Consider the following 18,139-nt stretch of genomic DNA (forward strand, 5'->3'; position numbering starts at 1 on the left):
TATGCAATAGCCAGAGGCAATATATATTACTATTATCCATGCGTTCTGCTAAAATCCAGGGCGTGGATGAATGACTTCTGTCCACTCGCCGTTGTTTACATTGACCCATTAAGCACGAATGAAGTAATGTTCATCGATAAGGTTGGATCAGTGACCAAGCGGTATCAAGGAGTAGTTATCGCAGTGTTGACTGTGGAATGTGTGCATTGTGCAAGTCACCCGAGAAGTGATCAGCCCGCGATAAACGACTGCGAATTAGTTGCATCCTCACAGTGGGGTCTTAGCGAAGGATTGAACCATGAGTGTTGCCACGTTTGATGGCGGTACTGCTGCAAATTTTAAGAGCGAGAAATTAGTTGAAGATATCTTCGCTGATTTGAAGCCGGGCGACGAAGCAAATATTGAATGCTATACCAGGCATGCTGAGAAGTACGATGAAGGCCTGTGCGGTATTCAGTATGAGAACCCTAAGCGGTTCGCCTCCATGGCTATGAAACATCTGAAAACCAGTGGTGTGAATAAATTAGCTCTGGACATTTGTGCGGGTGAGTGTGGTGAAGAAATGAAAATGCATTATGGCGAAATTTCTGACCAGAGTTCCACCCGTGATCATACTGGCATACATATAATATAAGGGATGCTGGCCCCAATGAATAATTCCAGTAGTTACATCACGCATTATGGTAAAAAATAATTTAAAAAAATAGTAGTACAACGAAAGACACTTTCCTAGATTTTCGGGTAGAAAGCGTCTGTCCTTACTGAGTAGCTTGCCAAGAATCGAGAAAGAACGTTCAACAGCAGCAGTTGTTGGCTGACACCACTGAAGTTGTGCGTACACTGCTGGTGACAAACTGTGTTTCTTCATTCTGGCAATGGTTTCTACATCACAATTTTTCATCATGCGCTTCTTGATATAAGAACCATGCAATGCCCTCGCACTCTTGCCTCAGTTGGGATATTGCGGTACGCTGAGCCATGTCAACATATTTTTTTCCATTTGAATGTTTATGATTCACAATGAGCAGACAATGGGCCGTATACAACGGTAGGCCTATAAAGTAGACTGCAAACTGTAAAATGCCAAATGATAAGTTCGCCGACAGTGCAAAATCTACGACACAAACGAAATCCAGGTTGCAAAAAAGTGTTAACTTTTGTAAACAATTTTGACATTTTTTGACCTAACGCTACAATTTTGACCTACTTTTGACTATTTTGACGTGTCAAAAGAAAAATCGCCCTAATCATGAGTCGATGTATATGCCGCGAAAATGTCAACGTCTTTTCCTTATATTAGTTTGGACCGTTGACCGGGTTTGTTTGAACAAACTGCCGGAATATATTGTTAATATTGAAGTTGTGTAAAGGAGGCTTCGCTGTTAATGGACGGCACATCGAACACCACGAGCAGCTACCTGTAGGATCGGTTTTTGTGACTAAATGACGCATACGTAATACGTTGCCTCTGAAGTTGCATAAGATCGCTAACCAAAGTTGTTCAAATATTGAACCTAGCGCACTCATTCTTTGCAAATTATTTGAGAAATTTACATCAAAGAAGCAAACATTGAATATAAAGAGACCACCTGTACGCCTATTGCTGCGTAACTTTATATTTGTCAATTATATACAACACCGGCCTTAGTAATATCCCGCCATATAAGGATTTTCATCACAACACAGGTACCGGATTGATGGGGGAGGAATTGTTGCGCCAAGGATTTAAAGGACCTGTCGACGTCATTGATGGCAACGATAAAATGCTGGAGGTCGCCAAAAAGAAGGGTATCTTCAGGTTGGGCATCTCATGAGTTGAGGGAATATTTCACAAAAACTCACTCTTTACAACAGACACTTTCACACGCTCATAATCACCCCCGACACCAGATTGGCTTTTCCCGATAATACGTATGACGTTGTGCTGTGTGGTGGTGCTTTTAGCGCGGGTCATTTACGGGCGGAATGCCTGCCGGTGAGTACAGTCATATGAAGTAATATTAACCAATGCTATTTTCAGAAAGGGTGTAACTTCACTACTACTGCCGGTGGCTAAAACGGGGTACCGGCACTCACCCCGAATCTATCAATGGTTTTATCATTATAGTATTGCTCAGTTACATCAGGGTCCATTGGGAGGTGTTGCAGATTACACGCAACGAGTAGGTAGTAAAGAAGAAGTGCTCAAATGTTTCGGGCACTTGGCATCGTTCACAGAGACCACTGTCGTGCTGGCCAATTCGATGCAGGTGTGCAATTAGTGGACCGTGTCCTGTTTGGAGACGAATCGGGATAGAGACAGTGTCTTAAGGAGCCTTTTAAGTAAAAGCGGACCGTGGTATGAGTCGACCCAACATGTACTTACATAAACGTACGCGCCTGATTTGCAAATGGATTATTGTTTTCGTCCCAAGATAACTATAATAGAGGAGACTGCCCATGATGTTTAAACTAAACGTTAAACGTGCACTACATATGGCCTATTGCTATTTGCTATACAAATAGAAGAAGGTATGTTCCAGTAAGTCAGCGGTTAATATAAGACTTGATCAGACGATCACTTATTAGTGCACAATATACAAAACCGAGAATGCTCCTTTCTATTACCCCCCGTTATTTGAAATAGTGCGATATTGCTATATTCAGTGTATCGAGCAAGTTACTAACCTACGGGTCGCAAGTGACTTAGAAGAGTCAACGCAAAATTACACTCGAGTCAAGTCATGTCAAATTTGTATGGAGGCTATAGGCAGCGCCAACCTCATTATCTCTTCTGTGTATAGAGGAGAAAAAATGTTTGAACGTGTAAGAGAAATTTGTGACCAAATTACGTCAAAGTGGCCCAGAAAGGACCAACATTTGTTTTTCGTTAAACATAAATGTTTAGGCAATTGACCATTCCACTGAATGTTAAATTTGATGTCACGAATATTCAATTGTGACGTCATAGTGGTTTACCACTGACAATAGAAAATATAGGCTAAATATAGCTCCTTTGACGAAATATCTACCTACTATAGCTGTTGAACTATAGATAACTAACCTACGGATAGATACGCAACACCCGTCGTCACGCTTGCTTGCCCGGAGGTGATTACTGCTCAGCAATCTGAACGCAACATAATTGCTAATCCCTTAGCTGACGACCCGCTTGCTTAAATTCAATAAAGAGTATTTTATTTGAAAGCTACTGTCGCACTGATTCCGAAAATATACATTAAAATCCAATCAGGGCCATGGAATTCCTTGAAATACACCTCAAAGTCTGAAAATCGGCATTGTTCTAAACAATCGCACCGACGCAGCACAATGACCGTAACAATGGCCATTGCGTGGTTGCGATTGTTCAGAACAATGGCTATTTTCAAACTTTGAGGTACATTTCAAGGGGGTTCCATTGCCGTGATAAGATTTTAATGTATATTTTCGGAATCAGTGCGACAGTAGCTTTCAAATAAAATCAACTTTATTGAATTTAAGCACGCGGGTCGTCAGTTATTGGATTAGCAATTATGTTGCGTTCAAATTGCTGAGAAGTAATTTCCTCCGGGCAAGCAAGCGTGACGACGGGTGTTGCGTATCTATCCGTGAGTTAGTTATCTATAGTTGAACCGACCATTTGAGGCTTCCAACCATCCCATATCGTATACGTCGGCTATATCGGGTGGTAATTGTCCGTAGGCTAACGCAACATGTTTTTTGGAAAGTATTTACACGAATAGGGCATAATTTTACAACTTAAAATAAACACATTATTTTTTTAAAAAGGCCTTTGTTTCAAACACTGTGTTTTAAGCCACCATATTTGTTTTAAATGCAACCCTATATATAACACGAATTCAATAAGGTCGTATCGTAGCTATTATGTCTTTGATGACGTTGCTGACAGTATTAACCATATCGAAAACGTACAAAGGACCGGAATCCAGTAAAAACGAATTAGCATTGATTATGTAATCTCTTCACGGTACGGCCGAGACACTTAGAATGCTTTGCGAAGTGGAATATTTAATTAATTGTAAATTGACCTGAAACTGGACTCCGAGTCATGGCTCATTTTATATGTCTCATGCGTCGAGCCCTAGTCAAAGCAAGTCGAACCAGGTAACTTGAGTAAAGTCACTTGAATCATCCCTTCACTGCTATTTAAATATTAACTTTCTGACTCTGACCGCCCGTCTTGCTGTTCTAGGAATTTTTTCGGATCTTGAAATCAGGAGGGACATTCGTCTTCAACACGACAAATTTCAACGAGCATGACGAGCAGGTTACCGATGAGGATATGGATGTCGCCAACACCGTGTTGAACGACCTTGAAACACGTGGAATATGCAAACTGATGGAATCGGTGAGTAGATAGACAGATGCTTGGACCCGCAGTCCTCACAACACTGCCCACCTGAGAGGAACCAAACTAATCAGACCAGCAGTCGATGTGGATATTCACATGACGACTGAAATTTAAAGATATCGCCCATATATAGCTAGATCCAATCCTTTTGTTGCGGGATTTCTGTAATGTTGTTGTGTCTAGGATTGTTGAAAATGCACTGCGCTCCCGTGGTTTCAAATTAAAGTGGTATATAAATATTGCGCCTGATACCTAGCACAAGTAAACCACCCGATGGTAAAACACCCATAGAATGTTTTTACAGCCATAACCATATCACCCATGTATCAGAATAGGTCAGAATTACAATATTTCGTCAACAGTTCGTTTGTAGGCACTAGGCATGTGCAGAAACGCCGGAAATCCTCCAAAATACCACTAGGAGGCGCTCATACACTGCAGACTGTGCTGCAATAAGCAACAATTGCTTGACTTTCGAACTTTTGTCTTCTAAGTTTTCTATAAACAGTTAGGATACTTTTGCCACATGTACGGATTTCTAAAATCAAGCATTATGTTTATTCAGAATTAGTCACAATGATAATTTTCTGAGATCACTGGTCATCAGAAGCATGTTAAGGCGAATTCCATGCATTGCTATCGCGAAACTGTACAAATGTGACAATATATAGTAGAGATTCACTGACATTATCAGGGCGCCGTATTTAAACAGCTGATGAAATGTCATAAATTTCATGTTCAATTTCAATATTACCAATGACGTCCCCAGGGAGGTGAAAATGACATGCCCCCTTCCCCCAAAAAAATGCTATAATAAATATTCACCTTTTGATCATCCCATCTTTTCACATGGTGATACTGGAAACCAATGTTACAGTAGTGTAGGGTATCGATAACAATTATGTCATGAAAGCTCTGGCTACATGTCCTAGCCGCGCGAAGCGAGAAATGTTTTCAATGGGAATGAATGAATTCGGTCAATAAAAATGTTAGCTGCATATATCGTGGGTCGCCTCTGTATACCGCTGGGCTCATTTGGCCAGGACATGATTAATCGGCGCTTGGACATATCCATATCGAAGGTTTCAGTGAACGTGCGTCTATCAGTTTGCGCAAAGATTTCATCGCCGACGATCTTTATGCGAGTGAATGCACGATATCGCACGTTGGACACCACGTTCTCTCATAATTGCGAATATAGTTAGACTCAATTCCGTAAACTAGGCATATTTTTAATTTTCAGGAGGAGACACCAATACTAGAAGCAAGAAATCGAGTGACAATAAATCGCGCGAAGTGCTAAAAAAATACCAAGTAAAATATATCTGCAACGAAATATTCTACTTTATGGTCATATACGAAGATCTACGAAATATGAGCATGACCCGTGACCCCTGGCTACGCCATACGTCGGAGCTGATATTTTTGTCATCAACGTCCCAAATTTCGTGGGCAGGCTAATCAAATTTTCGGTTGATCTTGAAAGTTCACATTAATTACCTGAGTAATATATTTTTCGACATTATAACTCATTTCGAGTATTGCCTCGCAGGCCACTCAAAACCTTCTCGCGAGCCACATCTGGCCCACGGGCCACGGGTTGGCCGCCCCTTCACTAGAGCGTTAAAAGATGAGTTGTTTTAAACACAACCCTCGTTGTCTCGCAATTCCGGAATAGAGTATATTTACTTTGACAACTGTATTATCGAAACCTCTTTGATCTTCCACCCTTTACTACTTTATATCCCTGATGGCTACGGAAACCGATGCATGCAGCACGTGAGCAGTTAGTTTCCCGATCTCATGCGATATGATCAGTCATCGCTCACAGAAAATATCAGCAGAGTGAAATGATCTCATATATATTCTGTTATTCTTCAGCTGACGTGCGATTGCTTTGCTCTCTTGTCCGACGGATTCAAATACAAGAACGGCATGATCGACCTCATAAGATGCTACGCCAAGATATGAAATGCTCCGTACCGTGTAATCCGTGCAATTGTGTTTCTGTAACCGAATGCTGATCAATATCTACCGAGTTTGTTGTCGTCCATAACTGTACATAAATTGTATATATTCTTCTCGTTTCAAATCCGAGAGATCATAAGGGAGGACTGCTATGCAATGATCATAGTCGGTGTGAGATCAGATAAAAGTATTCATGTAATGTGTGAATGGAGGCAGTTAAAAAATATTGTCTTCGTGTACCGCAGTGTATAATCTACCTATTAGTTTTGAGGGTAGGCGAGTGGCGCAGTTAGCTAAGCCGTCATCGCCACGACACCAACGGATGTGGGTTCAAGCCGGAGGTTTATCTGGGCTCCTCATCGCTAATCTAACTGCGATTCCAGTGCATAAAAAGCCCAGAGTGAAGGTGAGCCAAGCCAAAAATCGGCAGTAGACCCGAAGATACGGGCGCCTGAAACACTAGGGGGCGACGGTGAATTCATAGTGTCCTACAATGGTGTGGACAAAATAAAATCTCACGGCTCAGTGCGATTGGTTACGTCACACTTTTCATTTGGCCAAAGGCAATTCTACGGTAATTTTTACCATCTTGCCGGGCGCGAAAATTGATATTGATAAAATTGGTATCAATAGAAAACTATCGCGGTACTGATTGCGAAAATATAAATTTTATTCTGCTCGTGGTCCTGCAACCCCCGCAAAATCCGCCTCGAATGTTGCATTGTAACAGAGTTTGTTATTGTGACGCCAAATTGCCGTCTGGGAGCAGGCGAGGATGAGGAGCAGCGCAAACCGCAAACGTATTGGCCATTGTTGCGCAGGCGATTGAGCATTCACACTCTCACTCTCATGCGCGCGTTGCTGCGTCACAATGCTAAACTCCATTGCACTCGATCTATTCCAAATTGATTTGGAATTATCGTCTTCTGCTGTTTCAACATATAGCATAGCCTGTTGCAGAATGCTATATTACCGGTATAACTGGTCTTCATATTACGTTCGCTATGGATATATTCTCTCTGGCTATTTTACAAGGATGGAATGTAATTCAGGAGCGACTGTGGTGAATCAGGTAACAAAAATATCTTACCCTCCATTCGATTAGCGATAAACACATTCAACAAAACAATATCCATGGCTCACAAGTAATTGTATCGCGAATGTAAAGTTTCCGATTTTATCGTTCAATAGTTCCGTAATATAGGGTTACCATATTTTGGAATCGGGAAAGGAGAACACTTTTTCAAAATTTTCAAACATAGAATATCGAGAATACCGGAGGAAAAACTTGAAAAATGGTAAATTTTTCCCACTTCGTATTCAACTTTTTCGATCAGGTCCCAAAATACCGCTTTTCTTTCACATAATCTTTTGGTTGACTAAAAAAGAGGCGAACTCTTCGGATCAGCCCCCGATATAGCCGCCAGAGCGTTACCTGAGTGCTGATTTACTGTATCTCAGTCGAATATTGCGCTATATTTAACCAAAATTCTCAAAAGGAGGACAATTAGGCGTCCTCGGAGGACATTTTCAAAAATCTCAAAAAGTAGGACAAATCTTCCTTAGAGGACACATGGCAACCCTAAGTAATATAATGCGCATTATGGAGTACTTTAGGTGGAATTGATACATTCTTTCCGACACGTTAAATTCGATACGTCACCCCCATGGGGGTAGAAACCCCTCGTTTGGTACCACTGATATATAACGCTTACGAGACGCAATCTATATATATATATATACGCAGGAGTACAAGTTTTGTTGCACATTCCATCTCTACCGATTTGTAGCTCGACCTCTGTTATGACTCCAGGTGTTTGTTTGGCAATGCATATGGCATACGCAGCTTCATTGACAATAAGGAACATGGATAGCACTCCCGCATATGTTGCACCGCCGACGCCGACTGGTATAACTCAATTGCATATGGATGACCCCAGGTTTAACACCATGATCCGATCACTCGGTCGTCGCATAGGTTTGTTCGTGAGCGATAGGACAGCGAACTAGCGATGATGTTCAGTAGGCATATTACCGTGAATCATCGCGGTGATTAGACTCGAAACGGGAAGGAAGAGGATGCGGAAGACACTACGAGACACGGTATAGCCGGATACTAAGCCATGATTCACGCAGCACGCTACTGAACTCCCAGCCTTTAAAACATCGCTAAGCAGGACAGTACGCATAAGGACTCGAAAGTGCAGAAATTATGATGTACGTTATATTACTCGCGCTCAGTATTGTAGCAGCAAATGTGGGATTTGGCAGGTGAGCATCGATCATAATTTGTTCTGATCATCTCTGTCCTATCATGTATTTTCGTGAAGAGCGTACATTCCATCAATAGAAGAAAATACTTTCGAAGGCTTGCATTCTCACTCACGAGAAGGAAATTTGCGGGGGTGGGACAATAGCCGTGTGAGGGAAGGTAAATGCCATGACTATCGGCCAGTATTTTTCCGTGTGGCTTCTGCGGAACTCTGTTTTACGCTAAATATCTCAGTTCACTATCGCCAATGTGAATAACTCATCTCTGTTTTCTTCGCTGCTTTATGCGTGTTAAAATAACATGATGGTAATTTATGATTATATTTCTCTTCCATTAGCTCGGAAAGCTGTAAGTACATCAGAAATACGTTATAGCTCATGTATCCTGACAAGATTTCCAACAACGTTTCATAAACATAATTCAGTTTAGCAGGAAAACAATTGGTAAAACATGGAGTCATGATCGCAAGCTAATATCGTCATTTTCCAATCTACCCTGAGAATGTTTTGCTTGATGACTTCGAAATGGGTCCCCGATGTGTAAATCGTCGCAGTGGAATCTGAGTGTTAGGGATGGTGTGAACCTCGGAAAGGTTCAGGTTCGCGTGAACGCGAACCTTTTTGAAAGGTTCTGTGTGAACGCTAACGTGAACCTCATGGCTTCACGTGACGTCACATTGCTGATTCTAACCCTACATTTCAGAAAAGTGATAGCTTATATTATTGTACACCATACCTAGCGACGACTCGGGCCACATAATTCCACAATGTTGGAGTACATATTGCAGTTTTAAACGTCGCCAAATGTATCAACTGGCGTAATTAAATGATATAATAATCCCATAAAATCAATATCTTCCGTTGCTTTGCCAACAATTTCGACGAGGACCTGCAAGGGAATATAAGCTTACGCCTTAACGGTAGAAGGCAGACCGGACATCTGAGTGTTGCTACGTTGATATTGAGCACAGTGTAAAACGGGTTTCTATACTTGCTACCAATATTACCCTATTAACAAGCAGTAGCCAACACCCCAATCGCACGGATTTGGTTTTTATGGTACGATAAACATATGAAATCAAGATTGACGCGGTACGCCTGCTGGATTTTTTACATCAGACAACGATATCAACTTCATTGATTGGTTGAATAAGCATCATTCGCTGACTACCTACATGTACTGTATTTGGCTCTTGATGTTGTGTGATTGCGAGTCAAGTTCACAGCAGAGAGTCACTAAATATTCGAGTAAACTTTTGTAACAAATCAAGTAAAGTTTTTGAGATTGTAAAGGTGCATGCTCGTTTAGTGTTGATTGTTCGTGCTGCCAGCGCCATGCAAATAGTTTTCCGCAGTTGAAATGCAATAAATTTCAATCAAAGATGTTACAATGAAGTGAAGGTTGTAATATATGAAAAAGGTTCACAGTGCAGAACCTATCAAGGTTCGTTTGTGAACGTGAACCTCTAAATATGTGAGGTTCACACACAGAGCGCGAACGTGAACCTCACGTTCACACCATCCCTACTGAGTAGCTTATGTCCATTTTACACATTTAGAATAAATGAACTTTGTGTAAAGTTTTTATTTTCTTTCGCCCATATCTTGGTCTTGGTATACTTTAAAACAATGTGATAAACATAAACATGGCCATGATATGGCCGGAAAATAAGAACAATATACAAAATCTGGATTTTCTATCAAATTGAAAAATGGATCCTCGAAATTTGAAAACATGAGCATAAAGCTTTGATTCCACCACGACGAAACATGGGGTTATGTTACCATTCTCAACGCCTAATTGTTTTTGTGAGATGAATTTAACAAGTGCGGCCCCTATGAAGTTGACAAAACGTGAAATAATGAGTGTTGCCGATGAAAACCTTCGTGTTATTTTTTCTATAATTGATGGTCTAATGTCAACATTGTACATTGTATACATCCAACGAGACGCAGGTATCACATTGACCAAAACTGAATATTTATACCGTAAATCGTTTCTGTTTACTTTGATATTGTATTACAAACAAAATACTTTTCGGTGTGCGCGAAAATTACAGTACCCGCAGCGTATTCCATGGCCCAAAAAGGGCATGAAACCTTACAATAGCAGTGTTTATCAAACTTTTAAAACCACGACCCACACCCGTTTTTTTAGCATCTCGCGACCGAATCCCCATACAACAAAAAGACTAAATTTTCGTCGTGCATGAATGACATGAAGAACGCACGCACAGACGCAGACGTAACGCAGCTCTATGAAACATGTCTGACGCACGCGATTTCAAATTGGGGTGCATTATCTTCCTCTGCGGGTCACAATCGTACTAGTGTCTATAGTCATATTGCAATGACGAAACTCTTCGGTACCGAATATTTGGATGGCCGATCATAACAATATCGAAGGATATACAGCCAACCAGAGACGGCCGTTCTTGGTCAAGGTTTTATCGTCACCCATCTTTTTGGCATCGCATTTTGCCATGCTGTATGTTGCCAAAACTTCATGTCTTCTAGTGTCCCGGCGAGGAAGGAGTCCCGCACCCGATCGTTGCACACTGCTACACTAAAGCATCCCAACGGTATCCGGCGGAGTTTTTCAGAGAAACCAATGTCGGATAAATCTTATCATGAATTCAAACCCCAATTTGTGTAATAAAAAGGTCGGCACATTTTCATGATCAAGCCCTGTAACGAATTCACTACATGCCTCGCTTCTTGCCTATAGTACCCAACACAGTGACCTAGGATGCGTATACGTACAAACAAACCACAGAAAATCGTGCTTAGCGTTACGATTTTTTATTTTATATTTTTGCAAATTCAATAAATATCAAATATACATATTAAAAGATCGCTCTGCCTCTAGTTCCCTCGCGACCCAGAATTATACGATTCGCTATCCATACTTTAAGAGCTCTTGTTATATAGCGTACCATTCAGGAATCCCTAACAATATAAGAGATTCGTGGACCTCAACCAGCGGGGACCAGCGAACCCGTTCAAAGCTGGATCAGTAAGTTCTTGAGTATATTGGATCGAAGCGAACTCGATGGACGCTTAACACGAAGTCAGCACTCCACACTACTCCTGAATCCCGAATTCAAATAATACTCGCTTCATCTTGAACGATATCTATCAGGCTCTGTTATGTATAATCAAATTAATTGCGTTTATGTTTCTTATGTTGCGTGGTCTACATTTTTTTCATGTTTCTGTCTGTCAACGAGATAGTCAATTTGTATACAATGAATGTCCCAAACGCAGCGCAGCAATATGTTCCTAAAAAGTACAATTTTCTTTAGATCTGGAAGTTTTCGACAACGAAGAAGCCTTGTTGGAATTTCTGCTCGAATAAATTTCGTTTCATGCAGATGACCCAAGCCTAACATCTATATGCCACATACTTATCGTGAAATATAATATGGAAATTTTTCATGAAATTTATATGGATATTCGTAGAAATAGGATCTGTAAAAGCTGATGAGCTTGACAGGGACATGATGGATGTCATAGGCAGACATATCGTTGAGCCCTAACAACGTTTCCTCCATCTAAAATTAAGGTTATGTACACTGAATGACACGGAATGATTTTAACAATCCTCATTTAATGCCGGAATACAGGGTTGTAACCAAGTCACAAAGCTCCGAGTCACAAGTCAATCTCACTTTTATGGTTTTGACTCGAGTCATTTTAAATTCACCACCGAGTCAAGTCCGAGTCCAAGTCATCGAGCAGAGGTTCAAGTCCGAGTCATGGTATTATGACTCGAGTCCGAGTCCAAGTCATTGTGTTGACTGCTCAGTTTCCAGTTAAAGTCCTGGTAAACCCACCTTTATAACTCTGTTTGGTGATATCGAATGGTTCGCATTGATAATATACTAATTTCCCTCAATTTTAACAGTTTCTGGTCGTGTTTTCAAGTACCAGTACCAATATACGAAATCCTAATATGCTGGTTACTTTACTGTTCTTCGAAATGGCAATGAAATGTAGGTCTTGGCCGTCTGAGTCTCGAGTCATATGACTTGGTTCAAGTCATGCGCAATGACTCGAGTCCAAGTCGAGTCAATACACAGATTGACTCGAGTCGAGTCATGTCATTTCCGTATTTTGAGAAAATGACTCGAGTCAAGTCGAGTCATCAGAAAATCGTGACTCGAGTCATTACAACCCTGCCGGAATACAGTGACGTGCGATGAGGGGAGGCAATAAGTGAGGCAATGCCTCGCCTGTCGTCAGGATGAGTGAATTCGAGTCAGGAAAATATTTCGTCCAAAGTCGAGACATCGTGACCCTAGTTCGTCAGATTCGAGCGGAAGTCAGTGATAATCCACCTATAGATACCATTTATGTAATTTCAAACCACCGGGATCCGTTCGATTGTGCCATCTCGATGCATAACACTACGCAGAGATAATGAAGATCAATATAGACGGAAATTTATAAGTTGGATTCCATTCGTCTGCGAGAATACCTAGACTGCATGTATGATATAATACATCCGGGACCTATGAATATCGTAGCCACCGATACATCATTATGTTCATTTAATATCTATTTTATTTTAGTACTGTCTGTTCATGTAGCCTTCCCGTTCCCCAGGTTCTCTTTGGTACCCGTACACACGAAACACTAGTGGCGAGATAGCGTAGTGGTATAAACGACAGCTGCAACACCGATGAGTTGCGGGTTCGAATCCAACCGAGGTCGAATCCAGAATTCCAATCTAAGTATTTGAGGTTTATCATATAGGCTCCTCCTCGCCATATCATCCATGTAAGTCAATGGTTTTCAATACGCGGCTCGCAGACGCTTATTTTGCGTCTCGCAACATCTTCGATTATGAAAGCAATTACTACTGATGGATATTGTTGCATATTAATTTAGCTACTTAGTTTTCTCATCGCACCGTCTCTGTTTTGTTTATTGATGACTAAGGTTTTTTAAAATAAAAACGGAAGATTTTGACCTTAAAAACTTAATTTTGACCAAATTTTGACCTCACGTATGCAAATTAGGTATTTTAGCACATAACATAACCCATAACGTTGACTATAACACTATAGAAACCGTCTCTGCAGTCTCTATAATAACACTATGTCAACCTATTTGTTTCATTTGACCGTTTATGATTCACAATGAGCCGATAACGGACTGTCTACAACGGTAGACCTATAAAGTAGGCTACAAGCTGTAAAATATCAAGTGATGCAGGGTTCAAAGTTTTTTTTGACTTTGTAAACAATTTTGACAATTTTTTGACCTAACCCGACAATTTTGACAAAATTTTGACTTATTTTGACATGTCAAAAAAATCGCCCTTTTGATGACTCATTCTGGTTTCTTGATATGCTCGAGTTGAAATTGGTGCTCTTTTGATAATCGGTATTCGTCTGGACTCTGATTTAAGAGAATGTTATACTCCCCGCCACTGATTTGAACAGATCGTGACACGGAAAGGGAAATTATCGAATTAAACCACCAAAACTGAGTTTTCGACTCAGTGTGGAACGATAAATTAGCTTTCGCAGAAATAAATGAAAACCCGACGAGTCTTATTTGTCAAAGAACAGTTGTCGTAGCGATGCGAGGAAGTTTGAAACGGCATCATTGACAGTTAAATTCGGAGTTCATTCTTGGGCAAATATCGTTGCTAGCTATGTGTCAAGCCCTGCAATCTACATTTCGGGGCATTGTTTAAATTGCCGACTACGTTACAGAGACATAGTTAAAAATCGCTTGGAATATTGCTAACGCCATCAAGAAGTCGGCTTGAGAAGATAGGTTTTGAGAGAACGTTGACGGACTGTGCGTAAATGCTGGCCGGGCAAACGTGGGGAGGGGACAGTTGTCCTGCAATGACGAGTTTGACGGGTTTTTATCGAAGACCACCAAAATACATCAACTTGACAAAGCTGACTTCAGTATATGAATATTAATGGGGCTCCAGCCATGGTAGGAAAGGAAAAAGAGTTGATTGGTTTGCTCAAAAGAGATCTCGAAACCCCAGACAGCAACTCCCAACTTGCGAACGCTGTCCATTAATGCTTTGTAATGCATAAACAGTTATTAAACGTCCGTATACAGCAGGTAAATACAGTGAATTTAATTGTAGCCTGTGATTACATCATAATAATGTTGTGCGGTCCGCAGCAATTTTTGATCTCAAAATAAGGCTCGTTATACGGGAAGTTAAGAAACCCTGATGTAGGCCTAAGCGGTGCCTTATCAAGCCTAAAAGTGGGCCGCGCTATACAAGACGGCAGGTACGGGATAAAAATGAAGAGAATTGACCTCGTGTAAATGAGCATGAGCATAGTAGTCGACAAACACCATGATTACCACAAACAACAATAAAAACACGAATGACTATATTTAGGTTTGTCGAATACTGCGGTGGGTAGCTATTTACCACATCATAATGTTGTCCAACGGCTCGTGGTGTATCGACCTCATGCATTGCATCGTATCCGCCAGAAATTACAGTAAGAGGAATAGTTGATTGGATGTCGATGATCTCATAAATCTAAACGGGAGCAAGCGCTGTGCAGCATGTGCAATTGTGCATTGGTGCAATATTCACTGGTTAGTTACGGTCTCAATTTGCTCGTTGCCACACCGGATGACAAGCGACTACAAATCTAGACATGTAACAATTACTGGAAATGATCGTATCTATCTATGCACCAAATTCTAGCTTATGATGCCGTCCCAAACCAAAATCGGAACATTGTGTGGATACATCGTTGCAGGTTAGATCATATCAACCAAGTCGATCTGGGTCAAGTTATAAAATTTATTTATGTCGCTAGTTTCCGTCGGTTATACGTTGTCATGCAATGATTGACATTTCTATTACAAACTTATTCCATTTCAGGGTAGCCATTGGACGAATGGTACAGAACAAGCCAGCTGTAATTGAATGATGGTCATCCCCGTGGTGCTTTTCATATTGTTGCTAATTCAAGTCGATGCTTTCGGAGGAGGGTAATGTGATTTGATGTTTTGTCTTTCCAATATACTCCATTGTAGTGTCCACCGATAATGTTTGGCATAATGTGAGCGCCGAATTGTTTACTATATCTACATGTAAGGTCGATAATGTTTGACAACATATCAACACTGGCTCATATGATTGTGACATACAGGACTGGTAAAATTAGATGGTCATCGATGCATTCGCACGGTCATGAACGCAGACGCAAATGGAGTCCTGGAACGCATCTAGACAACCATATCGAACGAGGTAATGTCGGAATTATGCTTGTTCTGTATTGCATTGCTTCACATATTTTAATTTATACTGAAATTGTTACATAGTGATTACAACCGCACGGTTTGCGGGTACATGTAAATACCCACAAATCGCCCTCAAATATAAATTCGGCATTGTTTCAAATTGTCGGTGGGTAGACAAACAACATACGTTATCTGAACCGAAAACCGATAGTGTGGCACCAATCCATTAATTCATACTCTACTCTACTCTCTCAAGTTTGATTTCATTTTGTGCGGGTAGCTGTACGGAAATAACAATAGTTAATTCAGTTACATATAGTATTTTCCGCACAGCTACCCGCTCATAATATGCATGGGTCGCGAGAATTTATAGCAATAATTTGGGTCATGAAAAAACGTATCGGCGGGTGTTGATGGTGTAATCCCACTTGCGAGACCGTCACTGATCATCACAGACTTTCCTCTTTGAGTATAGGAGAGAAGAGGGGTATAGTACACAGGCTCCTTGGGAATAATACTTGAATTTTATGTATAGATATACTGGCCTGTCCATAAAATATATACCATCTTTGCAGCGATGCCTAAATCCATATGCACTATGGAGGGAATAGTATGGAACTAATATTATAGCAAACTCAGCAATATAATCAACTGTCAATCAATGTATGGGTGAATGGGTACACCCCGAAGTAAACATATATGTGCCAGACTAGCAGACGGAAAATGTATGCAATAGTGAAACCCATCATAGATGCGGACTGTTAGTCTTTATACTATTGACCTTACCCTGCATGTGCATTGTGTATTGTGCATGTGCACCAGTGATGAGCGGATAGTGCTTTTCGACACTCCGAACCCCTCCGACAACTTTAGTGTCTGAGGAAAACTCCCTCCGACTCAGAAGAGCTCAATCCCAGACTCCGAGATACTCCGATGAATCTCGTCAAGTATCCGAAACAGTGGCAAGCATGGCACATGGTACACATGGTACAACATGGTACATGTTATAATATGGTTGGCCTCATAGTATTGTTTACTCCAGTCCCCAATTGCAGTGCAGATGGCTGATTTTTATGCACTTGGCAATCATTTTTGCATGTTACCCGTCATATTACAACTTTACAAGGTGTCAACTGTCTGTGTTTTGGTTTGCAATCATAATCAATAGTGTATTCTGGTCAGAGCTGTCCAAAGATATCGGAGACAAAAGTTACAATACTCCGAAATTCTCGGAAAAAATATTTGTGGTAAACTCCGACTCCGCTCCGAATCCACTCCGACTCCGCTCCGATGCTCATCATTGATGTGCACATGGATTCTTCTGGCGTGCATGAGGGATGTGTTTGTCTTTGAAGTTTTTTATTTCGTCTCAAGCATATACATTCATTTTTATTGCAGATGAAGTAGACCCTGTTAGTTTCGAAGAACATCTTTTCGGGAACGACAATGAATATTAACTATCAGTATTTGGCTCGTGAAGACTATAGCCATTGAACAACGAGACATATTTGCCATTTCTACATTAGGCGGTTTGGCTGCTGTTGTGCAGTGTTTGTTATTTTCGTGAAATAAAGTGTGTTTTGGGTTCGCAATTAGATAGATACGTAAATAAGTTGCAATGTGGTTCAATATATTAGTCAACGGTGATACTCAGTCGAAATATAGCTGCAATCAAAGTTCAGCAGTACAGATTTTCCAAGACTGTATCGTCAAATCAACCTCGATTAGCAGAAGTATGGAAAATGAAAGGTTGGCAGCTCACTCTTTACTGAACGATAGCTTGGAAGATCGCAAGGCTGGTAACAGGGCTTTGGTGTCGGAGTCGGAGTTTGGCTAATTTTCGCTTGATGGAGTCGGAGTCGTGAAAACTACAATGGCTGGAGTCGGAGTCGTGGGAAAATACTGACTGAAGTCGGAGTTTGTGAAAATGACCCTGACTTCGACTCCGTCTCCGACTTCTCTGTCATGAAAACAAGTGCTTTCAAAGGGCTTTCAATAGAATTTTGATGTAGGCCTACCACCAATCAATGTTGTTAATAACCATATCTGGATCAAGTGCGGCCAACCCGTGGCAGGCAGGCCAAATTCTAGACCACGAGAAGCCATTGTGTGTCCTGCGAGGTAATTCTCGAAATTATTTATAAAATCAGGTAAAATTGTAAGGCCTGCTAAAATTTGATTAGCGTGACCGCGAAATTTGATGATGAGTAAAATATCAGTTCTGACGCATCGGCGTATCCGCAGCGACCAGCCACATTTACCACAGATCTTCGTATATGACCATAAAGTAGAATATTTCGTAGC

At 41.0% G+C, this 18,139-nt stretch overlaps 1 protein-coding gene and 2 long non-coding RNA genes across 3 annotated transcripts; all 3 read left to right on the forward strand.

The window, feature by feature from the left end:
* The first annotated feature begins 159 nt into the window (after nucleotides 1–159).
* Nucleotides 160–6,430, forward strand: LOC145457975 (demethylmenaquinone methyltransferase-like). The gene is made up of 5 exons (XM_080336257.1): nucleotides 160–545; nucleotides 1,687–1,798; nucleotides 1,855–1,975; nucleotides 4,193–4,348; nucleotides 6,233–6,430. The coding sequence occupies exons 1-5, from the start codon at nucleotides 299–301 to the stop codon at nucleotides 6,320–6,322; spliced, it is 726 nt and encodes a 241-aa protein (XP_080192383.1). The 5' UTR covers nucleotides 160–298; the 3' UTR covers nucleotides 6,323–6,430.
* Nucleotides 6,431–7,181: 751 nt separating this feature from the next.
* LOC145457279 (uncharacterized) lies at nucleotides 7,182–17,427 on the forward strand. The gene is made up of 4 exons (XR_013920827.1): nucleotides 7,182–7,391; nucleotides 15,474–15,583; nucleotides 15,745–15,842; nucleotides 17,234–17,427. It is a non-coding gene; the product is annotated as an uncharacterized LOC145457279 (long non-coding RNA).
* Nucleotides 8,112–12,024, forward strand: LOC145457280 (uncharacterized). The gene is made up of 3 exons (XR_013920828.1): nucleotides 8,112–8,590; nucleotides 8,650–8,750; nucleotides 11,896–12,024. It is a non-coding gene; the product is annotated as an uncharacterized LOC145457280 (long non-coding RNA).
* Nucleotides 17,428–18,139: the final 712 nt, after the last annotated feature.

This window comes from Botryllus schlosseri, chromosome 15 (genome assembly GCF_051294905.1).
Source record: "Botryllus schlosseri isolate E-star chromosome 15, Bs_hap1, whole genome shotgun sequence".
NCBI classification, from domain to species: domain Eukaryota; kingdom Metazoa; phylum Chordata; class Ascidiacea; order Stolidobranchia; family Styelidae; genus Botryllus; species Botryllus schlosseri.